The following is a 16,524-nucleotide window of genomic DNA, read 5'->3' on the forward strand; positions in this document are numbered from 1 at the left end:
TCCCTGCTGAGCAGAGAGCCTGATGCGGGGCTCAATCCCAGGACCTGGAGATCATGACCTGAGCTGAAGGCAGAGGCTTAACCCACTGAGTCACCCAGGCGCCCCTCAAAATGAATTTTAAATTGACTCTCTTACACTGCCTGGGCTCATAGTGCTACTTAGCTCCTGGGACACACTGTTGCTGCTCTCCTAAGTACAAGGGGGGGGGGGGGGGGATGTTGTATCCCATAACAATTGACACAGTGCCTCTGATACAGAGTAAGGAGTTAACATTTATGCTTTCAATATAATACCGAGACATGTTCAGGAGTGACATTGATCTCTTGGTCAATGTAGTTGACCATTTATGTTTGGGACTTTGTTTCATTTCATGCCAAGAATGAAGGAGCATTGTGAAAATAAAGTATTATGTGGAAAAAAAAAAAGACTCTCCAGCCCCTGGAGGTAAAAGCTCCTGGGTTACCCTGAGATGCCTTGGGTCCTATTATAAAATTCACATAGTTGTTAAGGATTTGTGGTTCCTAGAGTCTATTGTTATTATTATTATTATTATTATTAGCAGCAGCAGCAGCAGCAGCAGCAGCAGCCAAGCAGAGAAAGACAACAACCATACATTTTCACTCATGTGGAACATAAGGAGTTGTGCAGAGGACCATAGGGGAAGGGAGGAAAAACTGAATGGAAAGAAATCCTAGAGTCTCTTGACAACAAGATAACAGATGGGTTCTAAGGACTTCCTATCCCTTCTCTGTGGAACAGGCTCTCTTTATGTCTATGAGAAGACTGTATAATCTTACATGTTGCAGGCCTTGGAACAGAGCACAGCCTGTACTACCAATCTGATGACAGAAGCCATGTAAAAATCCTATCAAGGGAACTCCTACCCATCTGCCCAAGGCTGGCATTAGTTCCTGGCTTTTAAATATTTTTTTTCATTTCAAACTTTACCTTGTTCTTCTGACTCTGTTCTCTGACGATACATATCACAGATTTCACTGGATGATTATCAGGAAACATAAATTATGTGGGTCTTACAGTAGATCTCTCCTTACACCTTTGATTTCTTGAGATCTTTTTTGTGTAGTAGAATCTGCAACACTGGGGCGCCTGGGTGGCTCAGTGGGTTAAGCCGCTGCCTTCGGCTCAGGTCGTGATCTCGGAGTCCTAGGATCGAGCCCCGCATCAGGCTCTCTGCTCTCTCGGGGAGCCTGCTTCCTCCTCTCTCTCTGCCTGCCTCTCTGCCTGCTTGTGATCTCTCTGTCAAAAAACAAAAAACAAAAAACAAACAAACAAAAAAGAATCTGCAACACTGCTTTTTGAGAACTAATGAGTAATTTGTTGGAAATAGATTATCATTAATTTTATAAGATAATCCAATTGATGCCTTAATTACTTTGTTAGTTTAAAAAAGAAAAGACAATGAAAATGTTCTGTCTCTACAGGGTGTCGCCAATGTCTTCAGCACTGCCTATCACTATGTGCACAGCAGGGAGCATATCCTGCATGTTGTGATCACAGGCATTGGCTGGCTCTGTGACATCACGTCTGACATTACCACGATCACGACATACTTCATTGAGCCGGGCCCAACGCAGGTAAGCAAGGTTGGGCAGTGTTAGAACTCTAACAGTGTTTCTAGATATTCTTGTCTTGCTAATATATTTTTTTTAAATTTTATTTACTTATTTGAGAGAGAGAGAGAGCAAGAGGGAAAGGGAGAGGGAGAAGCAGACACCCTGCTGAGGAGGGAGCCTGAGTGGTACTCGATCCCAGGACCCTGAGATCATGACCTGAGCCAAAGGCAGATGCTTAATCAACTGAGCCACACAGGCACCCCCGTCTTACTAATATTTTAAAATTAGGGGCACCTGGGTGGCTCAGTCGTTAGGCGTCTGCCTTTGGCTCAGGTCATGAACCCTGGGGGTCCTGGGACTGGGCCCCACATCGGGCTCCCTGCTCCGTGGGAAGCCCACTTCTGCTCCTACTGCCCCTGTTTGTGTTTCCTCTCTCGCTGTGTCTTTCTCTGTCAAATAAATAAATAAAATCTTTTTTAAAAACATATTTAGTTAGCTATTAAGCCAACTGGGGACATATTTCCCATAATCCCAACTCAAGAGCCTTGCTTGTGAATGGCAAAGTCCATCTCAAACTGCTTTGGGCAGAAAAGGGAATTGATTGACTCATGTGACCAAAATGAAGGACAGGAGTCAGGCTGGCTTCCAGGATGGCCAGAACCAGGAATTCGATACCATCGGGGCTCTCTTGTGTTCTTCCTCTCTGCAGCCCTCATGTCTGCTTCCCTCTACACTTCGGCTTGGTCCTTCCAGCTTAAGATAGGTTCTCTCCTCAGAGCAAGCCAGATGCTTAGTAACTAAAAAAGTAACTAAAAAAGAATCTTTCCTTCTTGTTTCAATTTGGAAAACCCAAGAGAGATCTTCTTAGTCTATCCTGAGATACACCTCCCCAGCCAGGGGCGGGAGGTGGAGGAGTTTACAGTAACTGGCAGCCCCCACCTGAATCATATGGGTGATGTGGGAAGGGAGGAGGCTCTGGAGTTTGGAAGGACATAATGACATCACACCAGTTAAAAAAAGGCCTGTCTCTAATGTAATGAGTCTTCACCAAATGTTTATTTTGCTTCTTTACGCTTTCTTCCCCCAAGGTTTTATTTAATTTTCAGCTCATTAACATACAGTGCAATATTAGTTTCAGGTGTAGAATTTAGTGATTCCTCACTTATATATACAACACCTGGTGCTCATCACAACAAGCTCCCTCCTTACTACCCATCACCTGTTTAGCCCATTCGGCATATCACCCCCACCCCCCCACAGCCCCCCCCTCCAGTAACAATCGTTTGTTCTGTATAGTTAATAGTCTATTTCTTGGTTTGCCTCTCTTCCTGCCCCCCCATACTTAATCTTATTTATTTAATTTTTTTCAGATTTATTTATTTAAGAGAGAAAGAGAGAGCAGGGGGAGGTACTGAGGGAAAGAGAGCATACTGAAGCAACTCCTCGCTGAGCCTGGAGCCCAATGTGGGCCTCAGTCCCAGGACCCTGAGATCATGACCTGAGCTGAAATCAAGAGTCCGCCGCTCAACGGACTGAGCTACCTAGGCCCCTCTACACTTCATTTTAATGTTAGGATTTTGCATGTGGTGAGAATGGATGGAAAGGCACCTTCCTTTTAAGAAGGCTAAAGAGTCCAGTATGTTGCCTGATCATGTGGTGGCAGCAACTTGGTTGTCTCTCAGTCTCCTGGCTGGCCCCCCACATGTGCCTCTCCCCTTCTCTCCAGGCTCCTTTCTTCTCTGAGTGGCTGGACCAAGCTGATGAGGCCTCAGCCAAAGAGCAGAATCACAGAGCTCTCTGGTGGAACAAACCAGAGTGCAGAGGTGGAGAACTCCCAGTTATGGGTGCTGCTTCCAGGGGTGGGGTAGGAAAGGGAAGCTCCAAGTATTCCCCCACCCCAGTGTGTGGGGGTGAAGGCTGAAGACCATTTAGTATTGGGGCAGACCACCAGGTCTGATAGGCCACAGTCATAGTGTGGGATCTGGGGAGGATTTGACTTGGCCAGTGTCCACACTTAAGAAGAGCCCTGTTAGGGCCTCAAGGGAAATGATAGCTAGGGCACCATGAAGAAAAGTTAAAATCATCCACAGCAGTCAACAAAAAGCATGGCCTCTCGGGGCATGTAGTTTCCATGGTCACAATGATGTGGACAAGATCACCAGAGTCACTATCCTTCTGATTCATGTTATAGAGGTGAAGAAGACCCTCCCCAAGGTGGGGAAGAAGAGGACCACTGAGGAAATTCAAATTATCTTAGGTGTAACACTTGTGCAATTTATTATCAATAATAAGGATTATTATTTAAAAATAATAAACCCCAAAGCACCTATGCTTTACTATTTCTTTGCAGTCCCAAACTTGTTAAATAGGTAACTGTAATCAACAGAATAATGGCTACCCCCCCAAAGATATCCATTTCCCAATTTCTGGAACCTGGGAATGTGTTACTGTAGTGCAAGAGGGACTTTGTAGATGGGATTCAGATGAAAGGTCTTGAGATAGAGAAATGATCCTGGATTACCCAGGTGGTCCCAATGTAATCACCTAAGTCCTTAAAAGTACAGAACCTTGTCTGGCTTTGGTCCCTGAGAGATGCAAGTTTGGAAAAGGAACCAGAGAGATGGCATTGGGGGAAGGGTAGGACACCTGTTGCTGGTTCTGAGATGTGCGGGGCTATGTATAAAGGTCTGTGGGAACTAGGGGCAGTCCCCACCTAATAGCCACCAGGGAAACCAAGACCTCAGTCTCTTATTTCCCTGAGGTCTTGAGAGGAACAAATGGCTAATGTGTGTGCCCCATTTGTTATCTGCAGTCCTATCACTAGGCTTTTTGAAAACAAGCAAATGCCAGAGATTAGTCAGTGATTGCTGCTTTCTACTTCATCACATTTCTTTTCTAAAGCAATATGGACTTTCTGCTTGAATGAGAGGCAAGGAGGAAGAGACCATCAGGAGGAAGAAAAACACCTTACCACAAGTCATGTTTCACATCTTATCATACATGACAGAAAGCAAGTTTTTTCTATCTCAGTTTCAAAAATGCTGTTACTCTGCCCAGGACATTCTCCCCACTTCACCCTGTGTCACCTTTAGGTCCTACATGAAACAAGCTACAAACATTGCCAAGGAACCTAAGTTTTTTTGTTTTTGTTTTTTTTTAAAGATTTTATTTATTTATTGGACAGACAGATCACAAGTAGGCAGAGAGGCAGGCAGAGAGAGAGGAGGAAGCAGGCTCCCCGCTGAGCAGAGAGCCCAACGAGGGGCTCGATCCCAGGATCCTGAGATCATGACCTGAGCCGAAGGCAGAGGATTTAACCCACTGAGCCACTCAGGCACCCCAGTTTTTTTTTTAACAAAACAGAAAATCATATGATTTTTTAAAATAAGAATGCCACTTTTTAAACATAGAATGTCTTCCAAAAATTATTCACAAATTTAACAAAACTCCAAGAAAAATCCCAAAATGATTTTATAATTATTTTATTTTTTTCAGCATAACAGTATTCATTATTTTTGCACCACACCCAGTGCTCCATGCAATCCGTGCCCTCTACAATACCCACCACCTGGTGCCCCCAACCTCCCACCCCCCACCCCTTCAAAATTCTCAGATCGTTTTTCAGAGTCCATAGTCTCTCGTGGTTCACCTCCCCTTCCAATTTCCCTCAACTCCCTTCTCCTCTCCATCTCCCCTTGTCCTCCATGCTATTTGTTATGCTCCACAAATAAGTGAAACCATATGATAATTGACTCTCTCTGCTTGACTTATTTCACTCAGCATAATCTCTTCCAGTCCCGTCCATGTTGCTACAAAACTTGGGGATTCATCCTTTCTTTCTTTTTTTTTTTTTACAGCTTCATAAACATATATTTTTATCCCCAGGGGTACAGGTCTGCGAATCGCCAGGTTTACACACTTCACAACACTCACCATAGCACATACCCTCCCCGATATCCATAACCCCACCCCCTCTCCCAACCCCCTCCCCCCATCAACCCTCAGTTTGTTTTGTGAGATTAAGAGTCACTTATGGTTTGTCTCCCTCCCAATCCCATCTTGTTTCATTTATTCTTCTCCTACCCCCTCGACCCCCCATGTTGCATCTCCTCTCCCTCATATCAGGGAGATCATATGATAGTTGTCTTTCTCCGATTGACTTATTTCACTAAGCATGATACCCTCTAGTTCCATCCACGTCATCGCAAATGGCAAGATTTCATTTCTTTTGATGGCTGCATAGTATTCCATTGTGTATATATACCACATCTTCTTTATCCATTCGTCTGTTGATGGACATCTAGGTTCTTTCCATAGTTTGGCTATTGTAGACATTGCTGCTATAAACATTCGGGTGCATGTGCCCCTTCGGATCACTATGTTTGTATCTTTAGGGTAAATACCCAGCAGTGCAATTGCAGGGTCATAGGGTAGTTCTATTTTCAACATTTTGAGGAACCTCCATGCTGTTTTCCAGAGTGGTTGCACCAGCTTGCATTCCCACCAACAGTGTAGGAGGGTTCCCCTTTCTCCGCATCCTCGCCAGCATCTGTCATTTCCTGACTTGTTCATTTTAGCCATTCTGACTGGTGTGAGGTGATATCTCATGGTGGTTTTGATTTGTATTTCCCTGATGCTGAGTGATATGGAGCACTTTTTCATGTGTCTGTTGGCCATCTGGATGTCTTCTTTGCAGAAATGTCTGTTCATGTCCTCTGCCCATTTCTTGATTGGATTATTTGTTCTTTGGGTGTTGAGTTTGCTAAGTTCTTTATAGATTTTGGACACTAGCCCTTTATCTGATATGTCATTTGCAAATATCTTCTCCCATTCTGTCAGTTGTCTTTTGGTTTTGTTCACTGTTTCCTTTGCTGTGCAAAAGCTTTTGATCTTGATAAAATCCCAAAAGTTCATTTTTGCCCTTGCTTCCCTTGCCTTTGGTGATGTTCCTAGGAAGATGTTGCTGCGGCTGACGTCGAAGAGGTTGCTGCCTGTGTTCTCCTCGAGGATTTTGATGGATTCCTTTCTCACATTGAGATCCTTCATCCATTTTGAGTCTATTTTCGTGTGTGGTGTAAGGAAATGATCCAATTTCATTTTTCTGCATGTGGCTGTCCAATTTTCCCAACAACATTTATTGAAGAGGCTGTCTTTGTTCCATTGGACATTCTTTCCTGCTTTGTCGAAGATGAGTTGACCATAGAGTTGAGGGTCCATTTCTGGGCTCTCTATTCTGTTCCATTGATCTATGTGTCTGTTTTTGTGCCAGTACCATGCTGTCTTGAGGATGACAGCTTTGTAATAGAGCTTGAAGTCCGGAATTGTGATGCCACCCACTTTGGCTTTCTTTTTCAATATTCCTTTGGCTATTCGAGGTCTTTTCTGGTTCCATATAAATTTGAGGATTATTTGTTCCATTTCTTTGAAAAAAATGGATGGTACTTTGATAGGAATTGCATTAAATGTGTAGATTGCTTTAGGTAGCATAGACATTTTCACAATATTTATTCTTCCAATCCAGGAGCATGGAACATTTTTCCATTTCTTTGTGTCTTCCTCAATTTCTTTCATGAGTACTTTATAGTTTTCTGAGTATAGATTCTTAGTCTCTTTGGTTAAGTTTATTCCTAGGTATCTTATAGTTTTGGGTGCAATTGTAAATGGGATGGACTCCTTAATTTCTCTTTCTTCTGTCTTGTTGTTGGTGTAGAGAAATGCAACTGATTTCTGTGCATTGATTTTATATCCTGACACTTTACTGAATTCCTGTACAAGTTCTAGCAGTTTTGGAGTGGAGTCTTTTGGGTTTTCCACATAGAGTATCATATCATCTGCGAAGAGTGATAGTTTGACTTCTTCTTTGCCGATTTGGATGCCTTTAATTTCCTTTTGTTGTCTGATTGCTGAGGCTAGGACTTATAGTACTATGTTGAATAGCAGTGGTGATAACGGACATCCCTGCCGTGTTCCTGACCTTAGCGGGAAAGCTTTCAGTTTTTCTCCATTGAGAATGATATTTGCGGTGGGTTTTTCATAGATGGCTTTGATAATATTGAGGTATGTGCCGTCTATCCCTACACTTTGAAGAGTTTTGATCAGGAAGGGATGCTGTACTTTGTCAAATGCTTTTTCAGCATCTATGGAGAGTATCATATGGTTCTTGTTCTTTCTTTTATTAATGTGTTGTATCACATTGATTGATTTGCGGATGTTGAACCAGCCTTGCAGCCCTGGAATAAATCCCACTTGGTCGTGGTGAATAATCCTTTTAACGTACTGTTGAATCCTATTGGCTAGTATTTTGGCGAGAATTTTTGCATCTGTGTTCATCAAGGATATTGGTCTGTAGTTCTCTTTTTTGTTGGGATCCTTGTCTGGTTTTGGGATCAAGGTGATGCTGGCCTCATAAAATGAGTTTGGAAGTTTTCCTTCTATTGCTATTTTTTGGAACAGTTTCAGGAGAATAGGAATTAGTTCTTCTTTAAATGTTTGGTAGAATTCCCCCGGGAAGCCGTCTGGCCCTGGGCTTTTGTTTGTTTGGAGATTTTTGATGACTGTTTCAATCTCCTTACTGGTTATGGGTCTGTTCAGGCTTTCTATTTCTTCCTGGTTCAGTTGTGGTAGTTTATATGTCTCTAGGAATGCATCCATTTCTTCCAGGTTGTCAAATTTGTTGGCGTAGAGTTGCTCATAGTATGTTCTTATAATTGTCTGTATTTCTTTGGTGTTCGTTGTGATCTCTCCTCTTTCATTCATGATTTTATTTATTTGGGTCCTCTCTCTTTTCTTTTTGATAACTCTGGCCAGGGGTTTATCAATCTTATTAATTCTTTCAAAGAACCAGCTCCTAGTTTCGTTGATTTGTTCTATTGTTTTTTTGGTTTCTATTTCATTGATTTCTGCTCTGATCTTTATGATTTCTCTTCTCCTGCTGGGTTTAGGGTTTCTTTCTTGTTCTTTCTCCAGCTCCTTTAGGTGTAGGGTTAGGTTGTGTACCTGAGACCTTTCTTGTTTCTTGAGAAAGGCTTGTACCGCTATATATTTTCCTCTCAGGACTGCCTTTGTTGTGTCCCACAGATTCTGAACTGTTGTGTTTTCATTATCATTTGTTTCCATGAATTTTTTCAATTCTTCTTTAATTTCCTGGTTGACCCATTCATTCTTTAGAAGGATGCTGTTTAGTCTCCATGTATTTGGGTTCTTTCCAAATTTCCTCTTGTTATTGAGTTCTAGCTTTAGAGCATTGTGGTCTGAAAATATGCAGGGAATGATCCCAATCTTTTGATACCGGTTGAGACCTGATTTAGGACCGAGGATGTGATCTATTCTGGAGAATGTTCCATGTGCACTAGAGAAGAATATGTATTCTGTTGCTTTGGGGTGAAATGTTCTGAATATATCTGTGATATCCATCTGGTCCAGTGTGTCATTTAAGGCCTTGATTTCCTTGTTGATCTTTTGCTTGGATGATCTGTCCATTTCAGTGAGGGGAGTGTTAAAATCCCCTACTATGATTGTATTCTTGTCGATGTGTTTCTTTGATTTTGTTATTAATTGGTTTATATAGTTGGCTGCTCCCACGTTAGGGGCATAGATATTTAAAATTGTTAGATCTTCTTGTTGGACAGTTCCTTTGAGTATGATATAGTGTCCTTCCTCATCTCTTATTATAATCTTTGGCTTAAAATCTAATTGATCTGATATAAGGATTGCCACTCCTGCTTTCTTCTGATGTCCATTAGCATGGTAAATTCTTTTCCACCCCCTCACTTTAAACCTGGAGGTGTCTTCGGGTGTAAGATGAGTTTCTTGTAGGCAACATATAGATGGTTTTTGTTTTTTTATCCATTCTGATACCCTGTGTCTTTTGATTGGGGCATTTAGCCCATTAACATTCAGGGTAAGTATTGAGAGATATGAATTTAGTGCCATTGTATTGCCTGTAAGGTGACTGTTATTGTATATTGTCTCTGTTTCTTTCTGATCTACTACTTTTAGGGTCTCTCTTTGCTTAGAGGACCCCTTTCAATATTTCCTGTAGAGCTGGTTTGGTATTTGCAAATTCTTTCAGTTTTTGTTTGTCCTGGAAGCTTTTAATCTCTCCTTCTATTTTCAATGATAGCCTAGCTGGATATAGTATTCTTGGCTGCATGTTTTTCTCATTTAGTACTCTGAATATATCATGCCAGCTCTTTCTGGCCTGCCAGGTCTCTGTGGATAAGTCTGCTGCCAATCTAATATTTTTACCATTGTACGTTACAGACTTCTTTTCCCAGGCTGCTTTCAGGATCTTTTCTTTGTCACTAAGACTTGTCAATTTTACTATTAGGGGACGGGGTGTGGACCTATTCTTATTGATTTTGAGGGGGGGTTCTCTGAACCTCCTGGATTTTGATGCTTGTTCCCTTTGCCATATTGGGTAAATTCTCTCCAATAATTCTCTCCAATATACCTTCTGCTCCCCTCTCTGTTTCCTCTTCTTCTGGAATCCCAATTATTCTAATGTTGTTTCGTCTTATGGTGTCACTTATCTCTCGAATTCTCCCCTCGTGGTCCAGTAGCTGTTTGTCCCTCTTTTGCTCAGCTTCTTTATTCTCTGTCATTTGGTCTTCTATATCGCTAATTCTTTCTTCTGCCTCATTTATCCTAGCAGTGAGAGCCTCCATTTTTGATTGCACCTCATTAATAGCTTTTTTGATTTCAACTTGGTTCGATTTTAGTTCTTTTATTTCTCCAGAAAGGGCTTTTATATCTCCCGAGAGGGTTGCTTTAATATCTTCCATGCCTTTTTCAAGCCTGGCTAGAACCTTGAGAATCATCATTCTGAACTCTATATCTGACATATTACCAATGTCTGTATTGATTAGGTCCCTAGCCTTTGGTATTGCCTCTTGTTCTTTTTTTTGTTGTGAATTTTTCCGCCTTGTCATTTTGTCCAGATAAGAGTTTATGAAGGAGCAAGTAAAATACTAAAACGGTGGCAACAACCCCAGGAAAATATGCTTTAGCCAAATCAGAAGAGATCCTGAATTGTGATGGGGGAGAAAGGGGATAAAAAGGGGTTCAGAAAGAAAGAAAAAAAAACTATTAAAAAAAAGAAAGCTGATAAAGAAAAAATATAAAAAGAGGAAAAAATATATATATATTAGATAAACTATTTAAAAAACGTTAAAAAAGAAAACGGTAAAAGTTAAAAAAAATTTAGCAGAAGAAGAGAAAAAGAAAAAAAAATTGAAAAAGAAAAAAAAAATTAAATTAACTGCAAGGCTAAAAAATCATGGGGAGAAAGCCATGAGTTCCGTGCTTTGCTTTCTTCTCCTCTGGAATTCCGCCGTTCTCCTTGGTAGGTGAACTTGGTCCTGGCTGGGTTTCCCGTTGATCTTCTGGGGGAGGGGCCCGTTGTAGTGATTCTCAAGCGTCTTTGCCCCAGGCGGAGTTGCACCGCCCTTACCCGGGGCCGCGCTGAGTCATCCGCTCGGGTTCGCTTTCGGGAGCTTTTGTTCCCTGAGCGCTTTCCGTAGAGTCCAGAGGACAGGAATAAAGATGGCGGCCTCCCGGTCTCCGGCCCGGAGGAGCCGAGAGCCCGGGGCCCCACTCCTCAGTGCGCCCTCAGAGAACAGCGCCAAATGACTCCCGTCACCCTGGCCTCCGGCCGTGCTCCGAGCTGACCGAGCCTGCGACCGGTTCAAGGCAACCCTGAGCTGAGAGTCACTCCTCGGCTCTGTCTCTGCAGCCGGCTTCCCCGTTCTAATACCGGTAAGCTCTGCGACACTGAGACACCCCCGATCCTTCTGCGACCCTGCGGGACCTGAGGCCGCGCTGACCCCGCCTGGGCTTCACCCCAGTTAAGCCTCTGGAGCGATGTCCCTCAGCGGAACAGACTTTTAAAAGTCCTGATTTTGCTCCGTTGCTCTGCCGCTCGCCGGGAGCCGGCCCCTCCCCCCGCGGTCTATCTTCCCGTCGCTTTGGATTCACTTCTCCGCCAGTCCTACCTTGCAGAAAGTGGTTGATTTTCTGTTTCTGGAATTGCTGTTCTTCTTCTCTTCAATCTCCCGTTGGATTTGTAGGTGTTTGCAATCTTTAGATAAGCTATTTAGCTGATCTCCCGCTACCCGAAGTAGTCTCAGCCTGCTACTTCTCCGCCATCTTGACTCCTCTCCTCTTTTTTTTTTTTTTTTTAAGGCTTCATTTATTTGACAGAGAAAGACAGCGAGAGGGGAATACAAGCAGGGGGAGTGGGAGAGGGAGAAGCAGGCTTCCCCGCGGAGCAGGAAGCTCGACGTGGGGCTCGATCCCAGGACCCCCGGGATCACGACCTGAGCTGAACGCAGGTGCTTAATGACTGAGCCACCCAGGTGCCCCAGCATGTTAGTTCTTAAAGACTAACTGAATGGTCTGGAAGCAGACAGACGCACCAAATACGTTTCTCCCCTGCTTATTATACTCACAACATAGCAGCTCATGTCGATGAGTTAAATTGGTCCCAAAACTCAAATGCCCCAAAATGATTTTAATTGACCAAATGATTTTAATTTTCATCTGGAGAAATAAATAAGTGTATGAGCATAGCTGAGAGAAGGAGGAATGAGAGGGAATTTACAGTCTTGATCTGGGGAAGAATGGCTAAACCCACACCACAGGTTGAAACGATTAAATCCAGGCTGCTACATTGATGACATAATAAGGTAGAACTTCTTGCACCGAAATTATAGACAAAATAAGTTTTTTTAAATAAAGCGAGGGGGAAATTGCCACATATTTAGCAAAGGGATAACAGTGTTCTACACAAATCAGTAAGATTTTTAAAAAAATCTGAAAGAAAAATTAGCAAAATACAAGTCTACTAAAAAAAAATTGGAGTGGTGCAGTTGGGTGGTTCCATTGGTTGAGTGTCTGCCTTTGGCTCAGGGTCCTGGGATGGAGTCCTGGGCTCCCTGCTCAGCGGGGAGCCTGCTTCTCCTTCTCTCTCTGCCCACTCCCCCAGCTTGTGCTTTCTCAAATAAATAAAATCTTAAAAAAAAAGTTTTTTTTAAAGCCTGCTCAATAAACATGGAAAAAATGTTCCATTCTTATAATGAAATAAATACAAAGTTAAGTAAAAGTTAGCTTTTATCTACTAAATTGAAAAAGATTTTTAAACTATAATTTGAAATGCCTTTTAGACTCTAAGTGGAGATATTAAATAGATAGTTGAATATATGAACTAGTGTTTGGGAAGAAATCCAGCCTAGCAAATAAATAGTGTTTAAAACCATGAGGGATACCTGGGTGGCTCAGCCGGTTAAGCATCTGCCTTGGGCTCAGGTCATGATCCCAGAGTTCAGGGATCAAGTCCCACATCAGCCTCCCTGCTCAGAAGGGAACTTGCTTCTCCCTCTGCCTGATGTTCCCCTGCTTGTGCTCAACCTCTCTCTTCCTCTCTCTCACTTTGACAAATAAATTCTTAAAAAAACAAAACAAAACATGGGATTGGGTTATACAACATCATGAATGTATTTCGTGCCACCAAATTGTACACTTTTAAATGGTTTAAGTGCTAATATTATGCTAGGTATATTTTAACATAATAACCAAAAAAAAAAAAAAAAACCCAAAAAACCCCAAAACCATGAGACAAGATAGAATAACCAAGGGAATAAGTGAGACTAGGAAAAAAAAAAAAAAAAAGCCTGAAGTCCAAGCCCTGAGACAGTCAAGTGTTTGGAATCATTGTAGCTCAAAATTAAATTGACTTTGACCTACTGTATGAAAAATATTTTGCCTTTTGTATCCTGACCCTTGACAAACACATACACACACAGGGGTACACTCTTAAAATAGAAGTTTTACAAAACAATACCTACCTTAACTATGTGATGTTTTTGGATACTTTCTCTTCTATTTTAGCTCATTCTTTAAAAAAAAAAAATGTTTGTCGGACGCCTGGGTGGCTCAGTGATTTAAGCCTCTGCCTTTGGCTCAGGTCATGATCTCAGGGTCCTGGGATCGAGTCCCGCATCGGGCTCTTTGCTCAGTTAGGGAGCCTGCTTCCTCCTCTCTCTCTCTGCCTACTTGTGATCTCTGTCAAATAAATAAATCTTTAAAAAAAAAGTTTGTCAAAAGAGAAAAAAAGCACAAGAGGATAAATACAAAATAATATGTAATGCGTGAGGTGAGAATGAATAGATGGTAGGATACCCACTTTCCAAAAGTTCATGTTTGGGCACTTCTCTTTTACAAAAGACCCTCATTAGTATCTGTTTTTTTCTGACTCACAGAAATCCAATGAGAATTTTTGCTTTTATGAAAAAGGTAAAAAGTGAAAATAGGGTCCAGCGTTTGTTTTGCAGTGAGCCCCCAGAGCGGAAGAGAGGCCCCATTAGCCTCTCTCCACCCCCACCCACACTCAGCATCTCAGCATCTAGCCGCCACACCTTTGAACTGTGTTTGTGAGCATCTGTGCTTTATCTCAATTTATTCTGTGCATCCATTAGCAAGATGCGTTGTAAGGTATCAGAAAGGCCTAAGAGAGGTTATTTGGGGAGTCCAGGAATGCTCAAAAATGTTTCTGTATAAATTAATAGTAACTGCTTCTTCACTTTACATTGTTTTAGCTCATGAAAGGTTTCCTACTTTCAGAGAGTGGGGCAAACCTGTATTGGAAAAGTAAGGAGGAAAAAAATAACAAGCCAGTAGCAGAAGAAAGAAAATGGGGGATACTACCATCGCAGCCCTTTTCTCTAAACAGTTTCCTAGAAAATCTTGACTAGAGTGGGTATCTCACTACTGAATAATACTGAGGCACTTGATGAATTTGTAGTTTCTTGGTCCAAGTAAAAGTAAATTAAAAGCTTATTATGAGGCATATTCTTTATGAAGCCCTTATTATCGTATTATGTTCCCAGTCTTAACAGAAGTGGCTGAACTGACACAATTTGGGAGGAAGAGGTGGAAACAGGAGAGGAATTGTCTAGTTTGGACTAAAGATTTAAACTTAGGAACATAGTCACAGTGAGATTCTAAAAAATCCTCTTAGTCTAGTGTATATAACACCCAATAACGAGTCATGGAAGACATAAATTAGGAAAAGTTAGATGCTGAATTGCCAACATCAGAGAACCTTTCCAGATTCTCTGTTGAGAACATTTTTCATCTAAACTGTTTGGGTGAACACTTGAGGTCATGACAAGAGGAAGCTCCACACTACGAAGCGGTTGTTCCCCAGAGCACCATTCATCATGCTGTCCCTATGGATCTTGTTATCACAGTTTCCCTTTTAATCAAAGGATTTTTTAAAGGTGGACATAAAAAACGCTTTTTAGGGGCTCCTGGGTGACCCAGTCGGTTAAGTGTCTGCCTTTGGCTCATGATCTCAGGGTCCTGGGATCGAGCCCCATGTTGGGCTCCCTGCTCAGTGGGGAGCCTGCTTTTCCCCCTGCTTGTGCTCTCTCTCTGTCAAAAAACAAAAACAAACCTTTTTATTTCTTCCAGTTGAATTCATCTTTTCTACAGTTTAGTATATTTTACAGGATATGTTAATCTTACTTTCTTATAAATAATCTCTACCAAAAAAAGTTGGTCACGACTCATTCCAAACTCATCAAATTGTATCCATCAAATATGTGCAGTTTTTTGTATATCTGTGATACTCCAATAAAGCTGTTTTTTAAAGGCACTAAAATGGAGTGTCTGGGTGAATCAGTCAGTTAACCATCCAACTCTTGATTTTGAATCAGGTCATGATCTCAGGGTCGTGAGATGGAGCCCCCATGATGGAGGGGGGCTGCTTAAGAGTCTCTCATTCTCCTTCTGCCCCTCCCTACTTGCACGCATGCTTTCTCTCTCTCTTAAAAAAAAGGGAGGCATTAAAATATTTTCATAACCCATAGTTAGGTTATAATCTATAGTTCAAAAACCTCTTAGAGGTGAGGAAGACAAAGAAGCAGCAAGAAATAGAAAAGTGATTTGGGGGAGAACCAGGAGTCCCCACTTTGGGACAAGTGGTGTCCCAAAGACCAAGTGAATAAAGCATGTCAAGAAGGAAATTGTTCACTGAGTCACATGCTGCTACAGCAGAAGATGATGATTAGGGTTTGATCGATGGATTTCACAATAAGGGAGTCACTAGTGACCTTGACCAAGGTAGTTTTGATGAGATGGTAAAGACAAAGACCTCAGGGGAGAATATTTTTTACTGTTCTTATTTTCCTTGGACTTTTCTGTATTTTCCAAATGTTTTATAATGCACTCTTCACATTAAAAATATGGTTTTATCACAATTATAAAAAAAGTTTGTGCATCTAAAAAAATGTTGTAATTTGAAAATTTTCTCTCATGAATGCCTCATTCTTAAGGTACTAAGTAAGGTGTCCCGTTACTTCAAGCCAGAGATCACCTAAAGTTTCCCAATTTTTTTCCTGTTTTTCTGTTCCCAAAACCTTTAATGGGAAATGAGGTCTAATGATTCCTCTCCGTGTTTGAAATCTCCTCCTCTTTTCAAGGATTCAGACTATGTTTTACGCAATATGATGGTTACTGGGCACCTGAGTCTAACAGAAATCCACAGGAACCCGCCTACAATCTTCAGGAAGACATGCATCTTCAGGTATGAAAGATATCTTCATGTCTGTTTTATCTTTCTGCCAAAACACATCCCCATAGCATGTTAGTAGCTCTGAGAGACACAGCATTTGCCTATTATTAGTATACACCTGAATACTATTCTAATTGGGTTTTCAAGGAAAAATTCCTGTCTGCGTGGGATGTGTTAACTCCTTTCCCTTCCAGTCCTTTTGAAAACAGATTTCACTGGCATTTTATATTGCCTGTTTTTAAGCATGATAGTGTTTTATTTTCTACGCTTTTCTTATAAACATGGAATTCAACAAAAACCCCAGGATTGTGAAAAAACACACCCACATCACTTATCAAAGCTCATCATCTTAATGTTAACAAGCCTGTGAACGTGTGT

The 16,524-nt window shown here is 41.7% G+C and overlaps 1 protein-coding gene across 2 annotated transcripts in view; it reads left to right on the forward strand.

The window, feature by feature from the left end:
- The window catches only part of EFCAB5 (EF-hand calcium binding domain 5), a 135,957-nt gene that overhangs the window by 101,457 nt on the left and 17,976 nt on the right, over positions 1-16,524 (forward strand). For both annotated transcript variants that reach the window (XM_047709027.1, XM_047709028.1), the window contains 2 exons: positions 1,443-1,595; positions 16,055-16,158. In XM_047709027.1, the coding sequence (XP_047564983.1) occupies positions 1,443-1,595; positions 16,055-16,158 (257 nt within the window). The remainder of the gene's footprint in view (positions 1-1,442; positions 1,596-16,054; positions 16,159-16,524) is intronic.

Source organism: Lutra lutra, chromosome 16 (genome assembly GCF_902655055.1).
Source record: "Lutra lutra chromosome 16, mLutLut1.2, whole genome shotgun sequence".
NCBI classification, from domain to species: domain Eukaryota; kingdom Metazoa; phylum Chordata; class Mammalia; order Carnivora; family Mustelidae; genus Lutra; species Lutra lutra.